The sequence below is a fragment of the Pundamilia nyererei genome, unplaced genomic scaffold, assembly GCF_000239375.1.
Source record: "Pundamilia nyererei isolate P.nyererei 1_Seehausen unplaced genomic scaffold, PunNye1.0 scaffold00289, whole genome shotgun sequence".
Classification (NCBI taxonomy): Eukaryota; Metazoa; Chordata; class Actinopteri; order Cichliformes; family Cichlidae; genus Pundamilia; species Pundamilia nyererei.
Genome location: NW_005187690.1, coordinates 120041 through 144676, shown reverse-complemented (window position 1 = coordinate 144676; position 24636 = coordinate 120041). Strand labels below are relative to the sequence as shown.

The following is a 24636-nucleotide window of genomic DNA, read 5'->3' as shown; positions in this document are numbered from 1 at the left end:
AATTTTCAGATTCGAGAAATTGAGACTAATAAAACACTGGGACACGACCACATGGTAATTAACACATAATGCACTACACACAAGCATAAGACATCAGCAACTTTCTGAGACTACGTCCACACTAATGCGTTTTCTCTCCGTTTTGGCCTCCCGTTCACACTGAGACGGCGTTTTTGCTGAAGGAAAACGCATACATTTGGAAACGGTGCTTTCGTGTTGTAGTGTGGACAGCAAAAATGGAGACTTTCTAAAATGATGATGCATGTTAGTCATATGATGCAGACATGTGACCAATTTAACTAAGATAGCGGAGGGCATTATACAGCAGTTGTTTATTTTGCTCTGTTTTGACAGCCCTATTAAAGATTAATCAGTCTGTACATGCTTCAGATAGCTTTTCTTCAAATTCTTTAACTCTCACTCGCTTTTGTAACTTTGTACTTTTGTGTTACTCGCAGCAATAACTCCACCTCATTGTTAGTCCACTTAAAAAACTCGGGGCTTTTCCTCAACATTTTGCCACGACGTTTCAAAGAGCCCGAAAGTAAATAAGCGGCAGACAGAAATGAGGCAGGTCGAATCTTATTGTGTTTCACGCATGCGCAGTACTGGAACGTAAGCGTTTTCGTCCGTTTCAATGTGGACGCGCAACTCTGTGAAAACGACTGAAAATGCTAGTGTGGACGCAGAGTGTTTTCAGACGAAAATGCCGTTTTCAAATCTATCCGAGCTAGTGTGGACGTAGCCTGAGGTTACGTTGGCTCTACAAAGATTCCCCGCAGCAGTCTAGCGATACAGTGATAGTCTGCTTCTGATTGTCCTTAGAGTAGGGCTGTGCGATATGACCAAAATCTCATATCCTGATACAGGATATTTGTCATCCCGATAACGATGTATATCACAAAATAGTGCTTTTTCTGTAAATTCTTTGAATCTCCAGCATCTCGACTTGTGTGAAGTGTTTTCAGCTTGGCGAGTGTTTTGACCAATGCAATAAACGATATATTATGATATATAAGCTGTAACGGCCGCCATTTTCTTTGCAATTATTTATTACAACCACTGCCTAAGCGAAAACCTGTAGTGATCCTGTATGTGTCAGGAGTATCGGAGCAGTTGAGACGCATTTTTTCTAAACAGTGTCTCTGTGGCTTTCAAACCCCAAAACACTCTTCACCAAAAATTGGTCCACCCCAAGGATCGTGTCCCCTGACACAAACAGAGTAACATTGCCAGGATGTATACATCGGGGAAACCAAACAACCTCTGACGAAGCGGATGGCACAACACAGAAGAGCTACCTCGTCAGGCCAGGACTCCGCAGTCTATTTACACCTACAGGCCTGTGGACACTCTTTCATTGATGAGGATGTACACATCCTGGACAGGGAGGAATGCTGGTTTGAGCCGGGAGTCAAGGAGGCCATTAACGTGAAAGGGGAAAGACCATCTCTGAATCGAGGAGGGGGCCTAGGGGTACATCTTTCGCCATCATACAATGCTGTGATTGCAGCCATTCCCCAACTCTCTGTGAATGGTACTCATTAGAGCAGGGCGATATGGCCAAAAATATTATCACGATATATATTTGAAAATTTGCGATAACGATATAACCGAAACTAGCGAGCTAACTTCCGCTAGCTTCCTGCTAACTTCTAACTCCGTTAAATGTAATAACTTTTGCTTTCATGGATGCCTGGAAGTTAAACTTTATAGTTACACCTGGTAAAGCAGCAATGCTGATCGTTTTATTAAAGATGAAAGAATTTAGACAGTTTTTAACTCTAAGTGATGCTGCAGTGTTGTTTGACCTGAATTACTCCCAGATTTAAGAGCATCTTAGTCCGACAAATATGACAATAACAACGGCCGCTTGCATGTTCTGCAAAAAAATGTGCTTTGTTGTGTATCTGACGGACAAACACCAAACCAGTTCCACATCACTGAAGTTGCACCATTTTTACAAACCAATTCTGGTTCATCTGTTTCACTCAACAATCGGCCATGTGCGTATGAAAACAAAGGCACTGCGCATGCGCGTTTTACTCCTATTCTATCGCGATATTTCATTTTCCTATCGTTGCCTAACATTATACCGGTATTACCATGAACGGTATAATATGGCCCAGCCCTAGTACTCATGGCCATTGATCAGTGGTTGTTGATCAATGGTCATGAGAATTTGCATAATTATGATTAAGGAACTGACCTCCCAGCCCATTGTTCCTTCAGTGGCCTGGTTTCAGTCATTATGCAAATATCCTGTTTATAAGATTGGGGAAACCTGCAGTCAGCTAAGACTGAAGAAGTCACTTGGATGAGTGGCAAAACATTTCTCCCACTGAAAACGCTACATCCAGATGAACAGAATCAACTTTTGGAGGTATTTATTACATGGTGTGCTGCTGGGAAAAGCCTCTTCTAAAGTTTGAGTCTCCATACTCTTTCACCTGATTCTTGCGTAGGTGGTAGAAGAGGTTTGTCGTGTTTGAGTCTGTGGTGGGGACAGGTTTGCGGCATAGTTTTCCATTTTCTGCTGTGTCAGACTTTTCATAACCAAACCATGTCCATGCTACAGAGGTAGCCCCTCGTTTAGGAATAAGGTCCTTGATTTGTTTTGACTGGTCCTTTTATTTGGAGCTGCCTGTTCCTGCTTCATTTTCACTGGCTATGCTGGTATTCTCTGTGCCCCGATGCCTAAACAGTGTATTTTGCGACACCATGAAACAAAGGATGGCGTATAATTTGAAATGATAGATGTTTTCATATCATCATCCGATATATTTTGTCATATCGCACAGCTCTACCTGAGATCTATTCAAACTGGGAATGATTTGGTTTTTGTCTCACTTTGGATGAAGTTTATCATCATGCATAATTAAATTTATGCATGCTAAGTTTGTGTGGTTTTCCTACTGGTGATATGTGGGCCAACATGTCAGACCTGTTGAACTCCTCGTATACATGGACAGAATTTAAACTTTACAAAGGAGAAAATTGGGTGGGGAAATTTTAGTTTCTGCCTTATTAATTATAATGTTAATATAAATCTTCCCTTTACATTCAGTGTCAAAACACTGTCTGTACCATTTGCTTTTAGATCAGATTTGCTGCTTTTAAAATGAAGACACCTTTGTACTGATTGGTTCTAAAGAATATGTTTTAATGCTTTATCATTTGTAATAAGAGCAGCAGCTTAAAGAGATGTAGAATGGAAAAGGCAAGAACAAAGACACTGCCTCATCATTGATGGCCTCCACCCTCACATTCTCTCCTCTGGATAAATGGGTGCCCTTGTGTCCGTGTTTGCTGTTTACAGTCTACAGAATGGCTCTTTCTCTCTTCCCTGCCCTGCTTTCACCATCTTTACTCTCTCCCTTTAGCGTCTGACTCATTGCTGTCACTGCTTCTTACTTCCCAGACTTCCCAGTGCGGTGTTCACTGGTGGTTTAATTGCTGGTCATACTAAAGTCTTGAATCACCCACGTCATCTTTTCGTATATTCCAGAGAAGTCTTCTTTCACAAATATCTCAAACATCTTGTTTGCAAACCACAACCAAATTACAGAAAAGGCAGTTTCTCTGACAATTCCCACGAGTTGGCATATTCATGCTATTATCTATGTAATTTTGAGAGTACGTGCTATACTCAAGAAAATCTCAAGAGTTTTTAAGGCCATTTTACACTGCTTGAAAATTGTTAAATGAGAAATTGCATCTAATTCTGAAGTTCAAAGTTAACAAGTGCCATGTAATAATGACTGTAACCAAGAGGTCCGCCTGCAGTAGAAACACTTAACATAGGTGGTTATTTATAATTAAGTGTGAGATTGTTTTACACTGGCATCACCTTGGCAACTCGAAAGTAAAACCTTGTTTTTGCTTATTTGTTTGCAAAATTTTTATTAGATGGCCCACTTTAGAAAGCAAAACAGTTCACACCACAACTCACCAAACTTTAGCAACTGTCAGAGTAATGAAGGATTGGAGATGAATTTTAGTGAAATATCGCCTAAGCACAGTATCAACAGCAGTGTCTTCTTTGTGTATTTTTCCTACAAGAATCATATTTATTCAACTTATTTTAACTCTACTTACCACAGTTTGAGAGCACACACAGATTTCACCTTATAAAGCATAGAATAACTGAACTTAAGATGGAAAACGGGCAAGTTCTTTTGTATTGAGCACAATAAGATGGGACTTAAAAAGGAAGATAAGGTGGGGTTTTTTTGTTGTTGTTTTTTCCTTTTCAGGGTTTTGTTGGGGTTAGAACATCTTGCATCTCTCATAAAGGGTAATAGCCATGACAAAACCATAATCTCTGCCTTACTTGTCGTGTCGTTCTTCCCCACTTGTTAAAGAGAACAAAGTGCCCTGCTTTTTAATTATTTATAATTTTAATATTTATTTATTTATATTATTTATTTATTGCTTTTTCATGGAGGTTTAATGTTTTTGGGTGTTGGCAATAAATGAACACCTCTTGTAAACTGAGAGAGAGGTCAGCAGCTCGTAATGAATTAATCATTGGGCTTATCTAAAGCCACTGCTGTTCCCGTAACCCTAGGTAGCACAGCCAGTCGTCATTGACATTCAAAACACCAGACTCCAGCTAAGAAACCAAAACTACCCATGAACAGCCCTGTTTGAAAAGTTGAGATGGTATGTGATTTGCACTAGTTTGTAGTAAATAAAATATATTATCTTTAGGCAAAGCTAATGAAAGACCATGCAGGCAAATGATTAAACAATTTGCAAAACACCTCTGGGTTTTATGGAAAAGTTACTTTTATTACAGCTTGGTAATAACATGGAAATAGTGGCGTAATGTGGGATCTAGAGAAGTAATAACAAATTAAAGCACTTTAAATAACATGTAATTAGGTATGGCCAATGTACAAAATGTAACATTTCTCACATATTAACATTGTTACTAAAAGCTTACTAAGCCATTTTTTTCATCATAGGTATTGTTACATTTGTTTTCACATTCTTAACCCGAATTGATACCACATTATATTCATTTCAGATAAAAATCAAGATTGTTACAAGCTATAACTGGGTTATGACCAAAAATATTTATCATGATATATACGCAGTACGTATCACTCTGCGCCTGCCTACGATAGCCGTAATGCTCCGACAATCCATCAAGTGGTGCGGGTTCGTAGCTTAGCAAAGTCGTACTAAAACATTTGACAGATTTTAGAGCACCATGTACCACATAAAATCGTTTCGAGGTCAGTAAACACAACCAGAATTCATACATAAGGCGCACGGGATTATAAGGGGCACTGTCAATTTTCAGAAAAATCAAAGGATTGATTTTAAGTGTGCTGTATTTTCCAAACAACACGGTAATAACGACGGCCCGCTAGCATGCGCTAGCAAAAATAGTGCTTTGTTTTGTATCTGACGGACGAAAGTTCCACACCACTGAAGTTGCAGCATTTTTACAAACCAATTCTGGTTCATCCGTTTCATTCAACGATCCACTTTCGCTCTTCTCATTCTGCGTCGCCGCCATGTGCGTATGTAAACATAGGCACTGCACATGCGTGTTTTACCCATATTCTATCGTGATATTTCATTTTCTTATCGTTGCCCAAAATTACACCAGTATTACCGTGAACGGTATATACCCCAGCCCTAATGTAAATTACATCATTCAGTGTGGTTACTACCCCTTTATTTCAACTTCATTGCAAACTATTACTGTTTTATTACCGAAGAAGAGGAAAAATTATCTAATATATTGCCCATAATATAATTAAATGAAAATTAAAGATAACAAAGATGTTGAGTTGGTGAGAGGTGGAAAAAAACTTGGTATTCTTCAGAGTCTTCTAGAAATCAGCAACTGCATTTATATACATCACAACTAACTGTGCTAAAATTACCACCTCTGAACTATCGTCTGTTTTCCCTATAATTAGCAGCAATTTACATAGGAAATGCAAACTCATAAAACAAATTTTCTGTGGGTGCACTGCTGCAAGGGTCTCTAGGGATATTCAAACCTGTAACCTTGGCAGTATTCACACCTTAGTCAGGCAGCTGTAATCTGGTGTCAGGGTGGTTGATGCATTAAATAATTTGCTCCAACCTGGCTCAGTTTCGTCTACCTCTCTCTGTCCAGGGGAGCACAGATGGATGATTGATGTATTCATTTTCACAAATGAGAATCAGCAGCTGGTAAAGTTGAGCTCCACAGAGGGCAACGCTGGCACAAAGAGTTCAGTTCGCCAATCTCCAGCTGGCTGACGAACCCAATCTATCCCTAAGGGAAACGGACACTAAATACCAACATAACAGAGATGGATAATTGGTTCTGGCTGTGACGTTTATTTCTTTTATGAGCCACATTGGCAAATGAATGTAATGGACTGCATTTACTTTTTATCCTTCACTAATAATCCCAGTATCATTTGTTTTTTTTATTGATTTAAAAAAATTTTCGCCAAAGTCTACTTAATCAATTACAATGTTACTTTACTTTCATCAATAAAACAGATTTTAATTGATGAAATTATTACATTTACACAAAGGCATTTCTGTTTCCAGAATTTTTCTTTATTTCCTTTGGCATATTAAAGTTGGCTTTCTTAAGCTACATTAAAGAATGTGTCTGCCAGCAGAAGCACCCATCTGTTAACTGTATTCCTGAAACAAATAACACGTTTTTTGTTTTTTTGTTTTTTGCTGTAATTGATCATTTATTTTATTTATTTGAAATCCCACAGAGATCATACATAACTGTATTGCTGTACTTTAACCACTTTTAAAAGGATAATTATATTTGTTTTAATTATTTTTAAATTGAAGCATTTACAAATGATAGCATTTTGAGCTTAAGGTAAAGAAAAGAGAAAAATCATTAGAAGAAACTTGACCTGTTTGCAAGATGACATTTCACTTAAATGACAAATAACTGAAACTGAAATGTCTCACCATATTAAATCATTATATTGACCATACCATTAAACCGTCATGACTGATTATGCCCTCAGAGTTCTTTTGTTTGCTCCCGGCTGTGTTCCTGTCTTTGCTCATGAAAGCTGTCATTTATCACTGCAGAGCAAAGAAAGCTCTTTCTTCTTGTAGCATTTTCTGTGCATTTTTCAGTCTGTTTCATCCCACTCTGTCTCACTTTGATTACTGGGTTGGGAGCCTGCAGCCTGTATTTATGCCGCTATCTCTCACCAGAACCTTTTGCTCTTTGTGCCTTCAACTGTCTGCTGATGGGAGTTGGTCCCCGGGCTGCCTCGGCAGTGGGAAATGAGCCCTCTCTAACAGGGTTGGCGTTTCAGCAACCCCTCTGTCCTCTACGGGGATTTTCTGTCGCAGTTCACTCCCTCACTCAGGGTTATTAGTGTGCAGATCACTAGGGAGCCCGGCCCAAGCTGCACTGGCATCTGCTGGCTAATTAGCATCGATTCTTGCACTGCGGTTTTGTTTGGTTGTTTGTATTTTTTTTTTTCTTTAAAGTCTGAAATCAAGAGTGCAGTCACACCTAAACTTTGGTTTCTATATGTTACAGTTAGTTTAGTTATGCAGTTTGTTCAAGTTCAGTCCACCCACTTACCAACAAACAAGTGGCTAGGAGCTTATTTGTTGCAGAGTTACAGAAACTTTCAAATAATGAAGTTTGGGAAGTTTAGAAGGGACATTGTGTAGCTTTGCCTGTGTTAAAAAATGATCAAATTTCAGGAATATTTTAAGAAATGTGGGTTCTAGACCCTCAAATGTGGTGAAGTTGGGTGCCGGTTTAGCTCATTGGGACGAGCAGGCGACCATATGCCACATGTCTGAGAGCGGGTTCCTGTCCGACCTGCAGCCCCTTTGCCGCATGTCTTCTCCTGTCTCTCTTTTGTTCCGCTTTCTTGTCAGTCTTCGCTATATCTACCCAAAAAAACTAGAAAGGCCCAAAGTAATTTTAAAAAATGTGGTGTGTTTCCTTTTTTTTTTTTTTTTTTTTTTACACTTTTGTTTTGTATGAATGTTAATGTGATATTACTGACCATTTCATCACTGAATCATTAGTCTCTGAGAAACTTGCTAATATCTCCAGTTTAAAAACAAAACATTATTAAAGAAATAGTAAGAATAACCAGAGGGGTGGAGCAAATAATTGAGTTAAAATTTTTTAGTCAGGTTTAATAAGGCTGATTGGAAAGCACCGGGAAAAGAAAAAAAAAGCAGAACAAAATATACATGTATGGGTGTTCACAGCAGTGGGAAGGATTAAAAAGGAAACCGCATCCACAAGTCAAGATCTTAAGATGAATGAATCTCAGCAGGCTTTGTCTAAATAAATAAGACTTCAGAAGTTTATCTCTCTGATTTCACAGTATCCATGCTGCTTGTGCATGGCTTCATGTCTGTACTATAGTGTGTACTTCATCTTATCTTTTTTGAGGGCACGACTCTGCTCTCAAACCCTAGGGCTCGCCTAGAGAGTGCCAGCATCCTTTTGTATCTATCACCAGTGACCTTTGACCTCTTTCACTGCGCTTTCAGCCAAAGGGAGACCCATAAGCTGTGCTGTTATCTGGGTCACATCAGAGAGGAGACACCTGCTTGTGTTTGGTATTGAGTCTCAATTGAATTCTCTCTTAAAAGCTTGAGGAATGGATCCATTCAGACTGTAACCTTTACTTACAAAGGACACACAAGAAAAAGTAAAACTGAGATAAAATAGTGTTCAAAAATGCTGGTTCATGTTCAGGAATTGAAGAGTTAAAAAGAAGAGACAAAAACGGTGCACATCGGGTAAACTATTTATTTATGTGTCACCCTGCGGGAGAGATGGCTCGTTTTTACCTACATTTGGATTGTGGGATAATATTGGGATAATATTATGTAGGCTAAATGTATTTTATGTGAAGACATTTCCCGCACATTCAGTTATTCAGTGTTGTTTCAGTTTGTAGTTTGGGACTTAACAGCTTTTCTTTCTTTTCTTCATTTATTTCTTTATTTTTGTAATGTTAATGTCCAGTGGGTTGTTTGCTACACCTAGTCGCTAGGGCAATACGACCCAAAATTCATATCTCGGTATTTTTTAGCTGGGTGGCGATATAAGATATATATCTCAATATTTTTTTTAAAGCCATAAGTTAAGAACAAAAAGAGAGTTCTTAGTCACACTGTGTCCCAGATGTCACACAGGCATTTTTATTTACATACAGCATAGATTTACATGAATAAATTTCTCAAAAATAAATTATCAGCATTTATTAAATAATCATGCTCCATAAATAAAAGAAAACAATGTTGTTTTTGTGCATAAGAAAAAGCTCATAATTGTGCAGTCAAAATGTAAACTAACAGATGCTGAGCATAATAACAAAGACAGATTTCACAGCTGCTCTGTTCCCAACTTCTACTGCGTGACTGATAGCCTTGAGTTTGCAATCTGCTTCGTAACCATGTCTCTTAGCAGGTGCCATTTATGGTCCTTATACACACACAATACGGTAATATTACGTCGAAGCACAGTACGTATCACTCCGCGAGGCTCCAGACTACGGTAGCCGTAATGCTCCAACAATCCATCAAGCGGTGCAGCTCTGTAGCTTACCAAAGTCGTACTAAACATTTTTTTTGACAGATTGCTGAGCGTCGTGTACCACCTAAAATCGGTTCGCGGTCAGTAAGCACAACCAGATACATAAGGCGCGCTATCAACTTTTGAGAAAATGAAAGGATTTTAGGCCGCTAGCGTGGTTAGCTCGCTAACACGTTGACGCCGTCCAGCCCCACAACTCGCTAACGGAGATTTGCCGTGTCCATCTTGTCGCTGCCTGCAGGTGAAGCTATGGGGGAGGAGGAGTTGTGTTCAGTGAAGGAGAGGCGAGGCCGAGTAACGTTGCTCAGAGACAAAAGTGGACGAAAGAGAGGCAAACTTGTGGCTCCACAAGTATAATTATAACGTAACATAGACTATATCGATATAAAGGATATTGTCACATCTTATATCTCGTATGAAAATATATCGATATTTTTTTAAAAACTCGATATATCGCCCAGCCCTACTAGTGGCTAATTATTTTTTTTATGCCACAATCACCAGAAGTCGTAACAAATAAATTGGATATTTAGTATTTATTGCTGACAGATGAAGTGTGACTGATCAATCTGTTTAATTTGTTAATGAATGAGGTGCTATCTCTTGCTGTACGAGATGAAGCCATGGGAGTTTGGCAATATGGAAAATTGGGTTTTATATGATTTTTGTATTTGGCAAATGTCACTGTCAATTAAATATAACATGTGCTAAAGACCATACGTTTGTCAGCCAATGTGATTATCACATTGCTACTCGAAGTCACATTTTACAATATAGACGCCAGTCTTAAGCACAGACAGCTTAAGTGTAAAATCAGATCATGTGGCACTAAACCAACACGTGACAGATGAGATCAGTGAAGTTACCAGGGAAAGTGGAACAGTGATTCATTGCACTGTGGTTCTTTATTAGAAAGAAATACAGGCACTGGCAGGAAATCCGCTACTACAAACACAGTTATGCCAGTATAACTTAAGAACAGGGTCAGAGAGATTGTTTTAATGGTTTCTACTCCCCTCTGTATTTACAGTATTATGCTGTCAGTAAACAGGAATCAGTATAATCAGTTTATGGCATAACAAAGTGAAAGTTAAACGCCGGAAGAACCCCAATTACTCTGCTTTTTTTTTTTTTTTTTTTTTTTTTTTTTTTTTTTTGTTTTTTTTTTTTTTTTTTTTTTTTTTTCTTTCTTCAAAATGTTAAACTGATATCAAGTGGGAACTCACAAGAACTCACAAAGAATCAACTAGAATGAGTAAAAACATTTGCAAGAAAACAAAAGCATACATGTGACCAAGAGTTAAATATGTAAAGTTACTCTAAAAGAACTACGTAAAGTACTGCTCACAGTGATGGACTTGGCACGATTTTTGTTTTAAAAATTTTTTTTTTTTAAATTGTCGGGGTCACTCTTGGTAGAGTGTTCTCTGTCTGGCTTTATTTGCTCTGCGGTGACTCAGATGGGCATAAGAATAAGTCCTGAAAATATTACTTTTCCTGCAAGTCTGCTATATTTTAATAAGATGTTGATAAAAATGTAATTAGTCAAGGCTCGCTGGTCTCGTTTTCAAACTAGAAACTTTTAGAATTGCTTATTTGGCTGTGTTGCTCAATTTAAAAAAACAAAACAAAAAAATCCCCAATGTTTGTTCTCAACTTTCTTCTGTTTGTCTTCCTCCAGGTGAGGTGAAGATGGTGGACCGGCTTGCGAACAGCGAGGCCAACTCCAAGCGGATTGCGGTGGTTGAGAGCTGCTTCGGCGCTGCAGGTCAGCCACTGGCCATCCCAGGCCGTGTGCTGATTGGTGAGGGTGTTCTCACTAAACTCTGCCGCAAGAAGCCAAAGGCACGGCAGTTCTTCCTCTTCAACGACATCTTGGTTTATGGTAACATCGTCATTCAGAAGAAGAAGTACAATAAGCAGCACATCATCCCTCTGGAGAGCGTCACCATCGACACAGTGCCAGATGAAGGCGACCTGCGCAATGGCTGGCTCATCAAGACGCCCACCAAGTCTTTCGCTGTGTATGCTGCTACTGCCACCGAGAAGTCCGAATGGATGAACCACATAGGGAAATGTGTCGGAGACTTGCTGCAGAAGAGTGGCAAGTCCCCTACAGGAGAGCACGCGGCTGTATGGGTGCCCGACTCAGAGGCCTCTGTGTGCATGCGCTGCAAGAAGGTGAAGTTCACGCCAGTCAGCCGCCGCCACCACTGCAGGAAATGTGGATTTGTGGTCTGTGGGCCGTGCTCAGAGAAGAAGTACCTCCTTCCTAGCCAGTCGTCCAAACCAGTTCGTGTCTGCGAGCACTGCTACGAGCAGCTGACATCCGTAAACCAGGCACGCTCAGACTCCATCACTCGGCCGGGGTCAAAGTTCCACAGCAACAACCTCTCGGACGATGACGACGATGACGACAGCAGTGACTGAGGAAGGTCCGATCCTCCCAACGGTCTGTCCATCTCTCTGCCGTGGAGGAAGTACTCTGCTGATTACATTTTTTGTGTTTTCCATCCTTGTGATTGAATCATGATCCACCAAGAGAGGAATTCTGGATTAATTCATTAATTCACTTCGGAGTTCTGGTCTCATCAACAAACCAAAATGTTTTACCCTTTTCTATGAATCCAGCAGGGATAAATACTTTCCTGAACGCAGTGATTAATCAGTCACTTGAGAAACTGCCTGGGTGACCAGCAGCACTTTGAGATAAAGTTTTGACTGTTCATCACAGCCCTTCTCCCTTCCCTCTTAATTAGCTTCAGTTAGTCACTACAGAAAACAAAGGTGCTAATGAGAGACTTGCCCTCTGCTCTATACTCAGCTTAAGTTAATTTCTTCTTCTTTCTTTCTTATTTTTGTCCGTGCTCTCTCTCCATGGACCTAAACAAGGTAACTGCTTGTAATTTCTGCAGGGAAAAGCAAATGTTTGGGCTGTAGCCTGTCTTTGGTTTTCTTTCAGGTATTTCACCAAACAGGACTTTATTATAACAGAATTCTGCACTATTTTTGTAAATTGGACTCCAGCAAAATGAAAAGTTTCCCTTTTATAAATGTCTATTGTGCTAAACCCAGAGCTTTTTCTAATCTACTATAGCTGCTTTTGACAAATCAACTAAAGCTTGTCTCACGATGAGCGATTGTTTCTCTTTTAACAACCACGTATGAGTTTTCTTAGAGGCTGCCCCCAAGCTTACTCTGCCTTCTTCTATACCCTCACATAGTGCCTTGTAGAAAACTCAGCTTAGCCTTCAGCAAGCAGAAAGGTTATTAGATAATAAAACAAGACTGCAAAAAACAGCGACTTCATGATAGGTTGACTCTGAAACACATTATAGAGGGTAGGGTTGTTGTTTGGTTTTGTGTGAAGACCAGGGCGATTATAGACCAGGGATCAGATGGGAACGGTTCAATTTGTTCCTAGAAACACTTGAAAGTCACTTAAACCAGCCATCCAATCTTGTAAGGGCAGTCACCGGCTTTTCCATTTAGCTGCTAGTGGGCAATTTTTCACTAGAGGAACCTAATTGCCTTGTTTCCACATTGTGTTAAAAACCAGAGGATGAATGGAAAGTACTGGTGATCAACATTCTCTCTCTCACACACACACCTTTCAACAGATGGCTTGTGTGGACCTGTGTTCCAGACGAGGCTGATTGAACGCTAGTTGAGAGGTTGTTTTAGACCTTGTGAAAATCTTTCGTAGCCGACCATGGCTGGGAAATCTAGTTAGACTTCTATCAAACACCCCATTGCTTATCAAATAATCTAAAGTTTACCTTCAGAAATAAATAACTAGCCAGCCAAATATACTCTGATTCTGAATATTGATTGAATAAAGCACACATTACTTTGCAGTGCTGGGCTGATATGTTCATTTGTTCCCAAAAAGCTGTTGCACTGACCCCGCCTGTGAGTAATTATACAGCATTTCCCACATATTTTAATTCCATTTTGGCTCCATTGTCGATCCATGCTAAACAATACCCTTCATATAGGGCCCTTTTGGAAATATTTTAATCAGCAAGTACCCTGTGATACATAAGTAATTGAGCGTTACACTCACCTGCATCTCCAATGAGTCTTTCATCCTCTTTAGCTGCTAGGCCCTGTTCTGCTCTGCAGCTGAGCTCAGAGTTTGAGACACAAAAAGCATTACAGCTTCTAGCAACCGTAGTTCTAGGGTTTGCAGCAGAAGATCTCCAGTTGTCAGATGGAGTACAGGACAGTGGTGCTAGAATCCATTGAAACAAGAACTCAAGCAAAGTAATGACCTCCAAGTCCAACACAATGCCAAGATGGCCAAAATAGCGTCTTGAGTAACGTGAGATTAGAAGGCCTTTGGGACTGAACTTTTAAAATAAGGTCATGGTGTTATCAGCTACCAAATCAGTCATGGATCGTGGTGTTCCTTCAAACAGACTGCAAAAATAAAATCTGCTAAACCAAGTTGCAAAATATTCTTGTGGGGCTGTTAAGTCTCTGCTATAACTTTAATGTCACATTATAACAAAAGACAAAAATTGGTAAAACATGAAGTTGCTAGAGTGGGTAAAGACAAAGAATTGAAGTTTTTTGCACCTGGTTGGGTTTTGTTAGCTGTAGGTTATTTTTATCTTTGTGTTATACAAACGGATCCGATTAATGTAATACCTCACAGAGAGGTAGCAGCAAGCAGTAGTTTGGATTCTGTTTGCGATACGATTGTTTAACACTCAGCTAATGCCTCCAGTGAATGACTGAATGAAATGAAATGCAGTAATAAGGAAGTTTTAGGGCCTGGTGTGTGTTTTTCTTTTCTTGCACAACTGTGTGTGAACCATAGGTTGTGAAATTCCTACCTGCTCAGCAGCTTAGCAGGTTTTCTGGAATGAACATCAGGAAATTGGCATGTTGTCTTCCTGTCACTTGCCCTTTACTGTGCTGCTCTTTTACGCCAGAGGGAAATACTGTGTCATAAAACAAACACACCTCTTTTGAACTCTGCCAACACAAGCGACCATAACAGTCTGTCCATCTTTCTTTCCTTCCTTCCTTCCTTGTGTACTTGCTTCCTTTTTCAGTACCATCACTTCTCCATGGAAACCACAGCTTGTAGATCATGTGACACAGTGTGTGTGTGAATTAAGTCATGTGATTGGGTACTGAACAAGGAACTGAAAAAAAATACTCCTTTGGGGAATTGACTACCTTCTACAGCCTGCAGAGAACTCAGGTTCAGTTCGCTTACCAGATGTTCATGTTATCAGTTTCAGTGCGAGTTTCTGTTCTCGGTGAGTCCTGTGAAGAGTTTCATTCCTCAGACCAACATTTTCAAATAAACAGCACTCAAAGTTGACTCTGAACTCCGCAGGATCATTAATTTCTCGGTATTTATGACCCAAGCTTGTACTCAGATACTCGTCAGTCTGCTTCTCTGCTGGCTCATTCTGTGCTGTTGGAGGTCTCAGGATTGTCACTATTTGTAAAAGTGCACTTGTAGCATCTAAACCAAGACTGAGTTAGGATTCTCGTCTGTCCTGTTTCCCTGCGTCACTGCATGTCTGCTTAGAAAATCCAACATTTTTATCAGATTGACGCATCACGCGTCACATTGACGGGCGTTTACAGTATTCTTAAGAAAAGATTTTGCAACTCTGGAATATTGACGCGAATTTTTTTCAGTCACACTAGAAACGCAAGACATGCAGTACATGACAGTCATGTCATCTGCCAGGAATGCATTAGAATGCCAGGCATTTTACCTATTGACAACTCGACTGGACGAGTAATCTTAACATATTGTATGAACCTGTCGAAGTGTGAAAGCAGGACATCAGCAGCTTGGATGAGACTTTTTTTGTTTGTTTTAAATGAGCTACAGAGTGTAAAGGTCACCATAAAGTCAGCGTGGACTGCTGCATTGATTTCACTAAAGTGCATCTGTTTGATCGGCTGACTGAAAAAGTCAAAACACCTCCTACGGGACAGCCTGTCACACCCAGCTCCATCCAAGCAGACTCTCACTCACGTGAAACTTCATTTTCACAGACGGGTGAAAGTGTGAACTTGTATTTTGGAAGTTTTCTTCTTGTTAAATAGAGCACACTAACTGCATCAGGTTTTTTGGAATGAAACTCATAGGTGTTTGTTTAAAACAAAAGACATGGGATAAGATGTACATGAGCACACTGCAGTCAGGACTAGAAACCGAAACCACAGAAGTGATTTTGCTTTTATCTGAGATCAAACGGGATTGGGAAAACAAGTTTGCGTTGCTTCTAACAAAAGCCGAACCTTTACCTTTATGTCCAACACCTCTGTGAGTGTCTACAGATGATTTCCTTCATTTTGACTTTCTTTCTACACAGATATACGGTAACAGTGCAGCATTAAGCATCTCAGTAAACCAGCAGAACAGGAAGAAGAAAGGGATCATTTTCTTGTTATGATCTTATAGGTTAAACTTTCTGGTAATGTTATAGCGATAAGAGAAATGACCATGTTAATGATCACTAACCAGCTGTCCTTTATACTCACTGTGGCGGTGGTGCTCACGGAGAGACGATGACGTCACAGTCGAATCCAGAAGCACAAAGTCCGGCCTCAGGTTTGCTGTGGATTGCACTCAACAAAGTCGGCACATGGACTCTGATCCAGGTTGTTACCATATACTGTCAGATCCACAGCGACTGGACATTTTCAAATGAATCCTCATGTTGTTTTAAGCCTGTTGATTTTTGTACATTTGTACAGATTTGGGTTCTTTGGGTTGTAATGTTTTTGTTGTACAGTTCTCATAAGTTTCTGAAATGACGCTGTCTCAAGTCTCTTTGTGCTCAGCCCTCCTCTTCGTCCTGTCTGTCACATGTCATCAGCATCTGGAGCTTTGTAATACGGTTAAAAAACAGATGGGAACGTTTTGATGGCCGCCATGCAGCCACGTGTGTTTTAAGAGATCCTGCTCCTCAGGACAGGCAACAGCAGCCAGCAAATATTAAATGCACGGTTCAAAGACGCCTAGTTCCTGTGTTTTTGGGGGGGTTATATGCACTTAAACGGGTCACAACGCTGATTTCTTGGTAGTAAAACTTCTAGTATACAGTACAAAACTAAGGATTGCAATATGTATTTGTTTTTAAATGTCTCATTCCACAGTTTGACTAAAATTGAATCAAACTCCAGCCAAATTAGATTTTTTTTTTTTTCACCTTCCAACCTCCCGAACATATTGACCAAGAGAAATGACACAGTCTGATGCAGACGTACAAAAACCCGATGAGTCATTACTCCCCCCACAAGATTGTCTGTACAGTGTGATCCTGCTGCAGAGTGAACCATGAACATAAAAAAACATCATCTAAATCTTGGCTGATTGAGAATGTTACACTTAACTGCCTTTTTTTCCCTCCACTTTTCCATTTGGCCAGAACTTTTGTGCTGTAAATTACAGTGTCCAGCTGTTTGTGTGTTCACACTGTGAGCAACATGTCTGACAGTTGGCACTGTTTGTGTTGATTGTAGATTGAGGGGTTCTGATTACTTCTCCAAGCATTGATTAAGAAAATGTCACATGTAAACAAATCACACATGTAATTGTTTTGATTTTTAGAGGATTTTTTTTTCTTTTTCTTAAATGGCCCAATAGTGAAACTAATGCAGGAAGGGCACGTTAATAACAAATAAATAAAAATAAAACCTTCAACTGAAAGAGTGAATATAATGTGTGTTACTTGTGACTTTTTTTTTTTAAAGCTGATCACTCCTCTGCTGCATTCAGGCGATGCGCTTGTATTCAAAACTCTAACATTATCTCAAGCATGTGACCTTTATGTTGTGTTTATAGGTCGTGAAATGGCAAAGCAGTGGAAAAGTCACCGGAGGCTGTAAATAATCTAAACCTAACATCTAGTATTTCTTGTTGGTAGCATGGATTTGCAGCTGGAAGCTGTGCAGAAAATTGATTCATTATCATGATTTTTCTCGGCTTTTTCCAGCACACATTTCATCTTTCAGTGGCTGTAAGAACAGCTGAGCCAGCCACAACGCTGCAGGGATAATTAAAGCTCAAAATCTACTTTTTATTTTTTATTTATTTTTTTTGGACAATTTGCTGTGAGTCTGACACATACGGGTCTATCAGGATAGTGTGGACTCACTCTCTACACATGTCCAAACTTAAGCGCCAAATGTGACAGAAAGACAGTCTTTGAGTCCAGAGGTAAAATACTAAGGCTATAAAGATATAAATAGGAGGAAAAAGTGAATGTTTTTATTTTGAAAATATGGGCCAGTAATTTTTATATTCAGCCAGTAAACTAACACATGGTGGTTGAATGCTGCTCAGTTCAGCTCATGTCGCTCACAGTATGAACCACTTGGTTGAGGGTGGTGATGTTTTCAGATGTGAGATAATATCCCCAAGTGAATCGGAGAAGAGCTGCAGATCTTGAGATTCACACATTTTCCTTAGGAGCCAACTTGGGACAGCTGAAAAAGATCTCATTGCTTCTTGTGATTTAGGTTTTGTTGTACAAATGTTTTCTGTTGCTGTTTGATTTCATTGTTTGTTTTATTTCCTAGTTTTGCGGGTAATCTTAATTCTCTAAAAAGGGCTTAAATCAGAATGTAATCCAGCATATCATCTTCATACTAATTCTTTAAGAATTGCTTTAGTATCTCTTATATAAAAGATGTAATGGTTAAAATTCAAATATTGTCCTGTGTTGTCTTTATTTGACCTCTTTCTGGGAAAAAATAAGAGGGTCATCTTGTGAAAATAGATTTCATGATTATTAAACGTGATTTTTGCACTAACAAATGCAACTGAGGTTGATTTCATCTTTAAAAGTGTGTTACTGTTGAGTGTGTCTTTTTTTTTTTTTTTTTTTAGTTATGTAGTTATTAAAGAAAACTTGGTATGAAAATCCCAGCAGTAAGAAATAAAAGCTTGTCTTCACAGCCATGACAAACAGGAAAACCAAAGAAACGTAAACAGCTCGAACTAAGTGTACTGTGGTTAACTGAGTTCCTGATTAAGATCAAAAGCTGCACGGAGAAATCAAACACCCTATACACTCCTGGAGACTAAAGGGCAGAGTAAAAGTGCCCAAAAGAAGTCAGAAAAAAGAGCTGAAGACACATTTATCTCATATTCTATGACTCGTTGTATTTATTAATTTTTACACGCTTTTTCCATTAGTGGTTTTGTCAGGAAGGGGTTAAAAAAAATCTGCCAAACAAAACATCTGGAGTCACCGTGGCGACACCTTGTGTATAAAGGAGCACCCAAAGTAGCTTCATTGTGTTAACCCCTATAAATTAGCTCTTATACCAACATATAAACACTATAGACTAAGTAAATTGGTATGAAATTTTAATTACACTATAATACTTTAACGTAGTCAGATGAAATTTGACGTTAAATTTATAGATTATTCAGTAGATACTGTAGAAATATTACATCAATATGTATGTAAAATGCCTTATAACTATAGTGTTTAGTACAAATGTCATGCGGTAATCTAAAAATAAATATATTTCTGTGGGTCAGTACTGGAAACAAACCAGTAACGTGTGGACACTTGTTACTTTTAGTCTAATTTAAAAGCATGGGTAACATAAAAATGGCCACAGCCATTGTGATGTCACCTACTGGCTTTGGACACCATATTTGGCCACTGCCTCGGTTGACAAGCTGCATTCACAAATTGTATCAGTGCAGCAGAGTTTAATCAGCTGAGTAGCTGACAGACTAATAAAATGCTAGTTTTTAACTCACTAAATCCTGGATGGTGTTTACTATACAGTGTGCTGTAGTATAAGTCAGATAATACATTCAAAATTGCACTGAAAGGCTCCCAGCAGCACACACATCATACAGTTTAATGACTGACGGTCGTGGATGAAGCCTAGCAGAAGCTGATTGACTCCAGATGTCTGTTTGGATGCCTGTCGGTCCACACCCCTGATGCAATTACCCACTGAATGAGCTGTGAAAAGTAATCACCCCAGGCAGAGTTGTAATCCATAGAAGTCAAAACACATTTGACTTTTTGTTTAACCTTTTAATGCTGTACAGTTGGACATTTTAACATAAGAGCCTATTATGATAGACTCCCTTTTGGGGCTTTCCTCTAGTGGCCGATAGAGGAACTGCAGTTGTTGTCACTTTGCACAGACTTCATCTCTCAGCTCTGGAGGTGGCCTGTGCTTAAAAGTAAAGATTGATTGTTCGACGTCTAAATCGCAGTTGGCAGTGGCTTTTAAGTGTAACTTGCCGAGATTCCTGATTTCAGGAGTCCTCTCATAAATTGTGACAGTAACAACAAGCTGTTTATAAGTTATAATGATCTAACAATGCTTAACATGTTTCCGTCCTTTAGTTTTAGCGATTTGTATGCAAACTTTTTAGTTTTTTAATGTTGAATTATAGCACAGTTCTTATTTGTGGCCTCAGTTTGTACACTTAGTCCAAATTTGGTTCCAGTTAGATAAAGCATTTAAAATTACTGATCTGATTTATCCTCACGGGCCATCCATCGCTGTCACTGCTTCTGTCGACTGCCTTTACAAACTATGAAAGGATCATGTGAAAACAGTGGGGCAGGAGTCAGTCAGCAGATTATTCAGCCAAAACTGTAGCTTTCCACAGTTTCCATTGCTCTTCTGAGTGTAAATTAAAGAGTTGTCTTGCCAGCTAGTTTCAGTTCATTTTTATTTATGCAATGCTATTTCACAACAGGCATTTTTAATTCCCTGTACACTGTAAAGACCTATATATCTGATATTATTTTAGTGTGGGACTGATTATTTCTCCCTCTGTGTTAGCCCAGTGATGTGACTGTGATTGTCCAGGGTGTACCTCACCTCTCTTCCTAAATTAGCTGTGATAGGCACCAGCACTCTGTTACCCATATTAGATAAGTGATTAAAAAAGGCATGGATATACTGATGATATTTCAAATATTGAACATGTAGAATATCCTTTTCAAAGCTTTCTTATTAGGGTTGTCTGTTTTACAGTCTTCATATAAACTAAAGCCACAGCAGGAGCCAATCAGCAGCTTTATGTTAAATTTTAAAGGAACGTAGTTTGCAGGCTTCATACAGTTAAAAAAGTCTTTAATCCCATTATGCTATAGGAGATGTAAGTGTGTGAAGGAATAATGAATAAATTATGATATGTTAAAATATCTGTCAAACACAACTTCTTTATCAAAGCAAATCTCAGAAGTACCATAACAAGGAGTTCAGGTGTTTAATATTTATTAAATACAGTCAAAGTTATCAGACGTTTTCAGCACTGCCACTGCTGGATGTGTAATATGTTAATGGAGATGGCACACAGCTGAAAAGTAAAGCACAGGATGAGATTACTCAAAGAAAAATGTTTTATCTATATGAAAAAGTTTGATCAGCAGAAAAAAGTCAAAAGTAGTGTGTAAAATATCATCACTAGATGTGAGTAAGTTGCAGATTACAATCAACTGAGTACTGTTTTCTTACTCCTCCCAATTTGAGCATAAGTCTAGTTATGGTGGCTTCTGTAGGATACACAACTCTGGCTGATGTTTATCTGTATTGAGTGTAAGCTATCACTCTGTTTACCTAAGTCGGTGTCCTTTTCTTTTTACTCTGAAGGAGGCTGTAAAACTGAGAAAAGAGTTCAGTACGAGTCAATGAGTCAGTGACTCTAACATGTGCTCGATTGCAGCGATACTGAGGTGAGTTGTTGAGAATATTCTGAAATTTTCTGTCTTTAATTGCTGCAGTTTTTGCTACTGTTAGCTGCTGTTAGCCTCTGTTAGCTGCTGTTAGCCTCTGTTAGCTGCTGTTAGCCTCTGTTAGCTGCTGTTAGACAGCATTACTGAAACATTCTTTGTAGTGGCTACAATATTTGTGTGTCATATGACGTGAGAAAGTAATAAAACTGTTTATCAAAGGTGTTGTTTTTAGGACACATGAGCCGAACATTAACTCCCATAATATTAATTTATACTCTCTTCCCTGCTGTCCGAAAAAAGAAAGGGTCGCACATTTAATCTGCTGACAATATGCAACTGCCACAATATCAGGAATAAGTGAGCATGTTTTCATGCATTAGTCCCCTGATTTCAGTTTTGTATACTCATGAGTATAATGCTCTTTTTTTGGATTACATTCCTATTAAATACCCTTAAGAGTTTAGGTTTTTAAAAATGATAAACCTTATCTGTGTTTAAGTAATACTATTTACATTATTTGAAAATAAAAAAGTTAATAATTCACATTTAATAGATTTAAGTATAATTTAGTTGTTGATTTCTTAGAATAAAATACTCACTACAGTAAAATAAAATGTGCATAATGTGAAAATTATAAGAACTCAGTGTTGCTAGAACTGCACTAAACAAAATTGAAGGTATTCCAGTATTTAAATTTTCACAAAGCCCTGCATGAAAAGCATGTTTGTGCATCAAGCACACTTTACGTACAAAAATGAAAATGAAACAGCAAAAGGTGACAGAAAATGCTCTGACTGTTTCTGAAAAAGGAACCTGCCCAACTTTAATCACCATGACAATGATTTTTACTGATGTGCACACTCAAAAATACTACACCAATACATTCTTTATGTAAACTATGCACTGTAAGATATATAATGTAGCAAAAATTATTATTTTATCAGAACCAACATTATTATATTAAATGGCACCTGGACCTCTGTATAGAAATGACATGCACTATGTGAAAGGTATAGCCAAGGATGAGACACAAGATATTTTTAGAATCAAACATGGTCATATTCATATCTCATCTCAAACATGATTAAACTGAGGATCAAAAGGAATCTAATGCTCATGCAGCAGGGGTGCCAGAGCCTGTCTGCCAAAGTGTCCATTATGGTCCATTGGATGCCTTTGCAAAGAGTGAAAATTACAGAGAAAGAGGGCATAATTTTGGACTGTACTTTGCACCTGGAGAGCACTCTGCAGCAAGTCATTATTAATGGATCATGTCAGAGTGGTTGTCCAAACTGCTCATTTTTTCTGAGGCAGAAGTTTGAACAACTGTCACTTTTGCAGCTGTCTGAATCAAAGCGCTGAGCCCGCCGTGCATCTGTAATTTACAAAAGCAGATTACACTGATGTGGAAAAAGTGAAAGATTTTTGAAATTTCACATTTTTCTTGATTCATTTCATGCAGTTCACCCTCTGAAGAAAGTTACATTACAAGTTAAAAGTCATAAAAAAAACCTGTGATGTAAATGATCAAAAACGCTCTGCTACTCGTTTCCCAATTTACGTGCTGCATTGAATGCAACGTTCGTTTCACTTGCATTTACACGGGCCACCACAGGGGGCTGTAGACTGCTTGACTATAGACAGCATATGATATACTACACGACAGATTTAACACAATAAAATGCAGAAATCGACAGCGGCAGCATTGAAAAGGTGGATTTTAAGGTCACATCGTGGAGTGTGATCGCAAAGCAGAGCTGGCAGAAGCCTCAGTTCACTCACCTGTTCAACAAAGCTCTACGTCACCAGGCCTGGTGCCAGGTAAACAATTACTGCAGTTAAATGACACCTGCCATGGATTCCCCTTCATGGATTAGCTTGCTCATGTGAAAGCAGCATTAACCTGGCCTAAGGTAAGGTGGCTGTTTTGCGTTACCACCTGTTGGGGCTGTTTTGTGTGTTGTGTGGATGAAGAAAAGTTTCAAATGGACAGGATGGGGTTTAACATTTTCTTAAGTGCCACATTGTGCTAATACCACCTGTCATTTCTTCTTTTTTTTATGTGCCATTGCAACATTTTTTTAAATGGCAGTTTCATGCTCTGAATTTGTCAGTGGCTACTACACCGTTTCATGTGTTTTAAACAATTTTGGCTTATAGACAGATTTTGTTGTAATTTTCTGTAATATATTGTTTTGTAGGGAACTATGGTTCACACAGGATATGAACAAACCTGCTGCTGTCAGAGATTTTTTTTTTTGCAATTGGTTTGTAGCCAGGTTATCTGAATACTATCTCCTATTACCTTCCTGCTATTTTATCTCTGTGTAGATTAACAGCCGGTAGCTTTCAGTGCCAGCTACAGTTTCATGCAGTGTCTCTCTTCTAAACCAATCCAAGTGTGACATAAAGTCCTGGAAAAATTGTGATGCCAGAACTCCTGCTTTGCATTAAAAATGATTTAAAACCATAAATACAGACACGGGAAATTTTTAGAATGTCCACCATGCATAAAAGAAATGGCACAAGGAGGTTATAGGGGCATATTTGATATTTATCTAAGATTTCATATGAGCTGCACTTGTGACGGGATTCTGATTTTTTTTTTTAACTATTTAGTGTCCAGAGACTAAACAGGTTTCTGAAATGACAGCATTAATGTACAAAGTATATGAAAATCAAGAACTCCGCCCAAGTGGTCCACTCTATTATTTATTCAGATCTTTGGTTGTGACTTTTTTCTTTCTTTTTTTCCTGACACTCTCCAAGTCACATCTAAAGCATTTTAAACTCTATATGAGCCCAGACTCTGATTTAAAATAAAATAAGGAACAGAAAGGGAACATTAATATCTTACCAATATTTATACATCCCTAATACAAACAGTAATTTTTTTTATGATTTCATTACTCTGAAAGCATGAGTGGGAAAACAAGCCTTGATTGGCAATTATTGGCTAATTTATTCCAGCATGATGTGTCGTGTGAACTTAAAGAATCTGAGGAAACTGGACAGCTAGTGGTGGTAAAGAAATTGATTGGCATGAGGACCGAGGAGTCGAGGTATTAAAGAAGAAAACACCTTCTTGCTTCAGAGCCATCTTTTAAAAGTGATCATATAAATACAGTAGGCCCGGCTGTGCCCGTGTGTTGCCCATGTTTCCTGGTTGCTGTAGCTATCAAATGATAGCAGGTGCATTAGCACACCGTTTTTAGTACCATATATACAATGATAACCAACACTATGTTTTTTTTTTTTTTTAAAGGAATTGACGGAAGGGCACCACCAGGAGTGGAGCCTGCGGCTTAATTTGACTCAACACGGGAAACCTCACCCGGCCCGGACACGGAAAGGATT

The 24636-nt window shown here is 38.8% G+C and overlaps 1 protein-coding gene across 1 annotated transcript in view; it reads left to right on the top strand.

Moving 5' to 3' along the window:
* Positions 1 to 17271, top strand: part of plekhf2 (pleckstrin homology domain containing, family F (with FYVE domain) member 2) — a 35096-nt gene extending 17825 nt beyond the window's left edge. The window contains exon 2 of the mRNA XM_005750813.1: positions 11256 to 17271. Within this exon, the coding sequence (XP_005750870.1) occupies positions 11267 to 12004 (738 nt within the window). The 5' untranslated portion in view covers positions 11256 to 11266 and the 3' untranslated portion in view covers positions 12005 to 17271. The remainder of the gene's footprint in view (positions 1 to 11255) is intronic.
* Positions 17272 to 24636: the final 7365 nt, after the last annotated feature.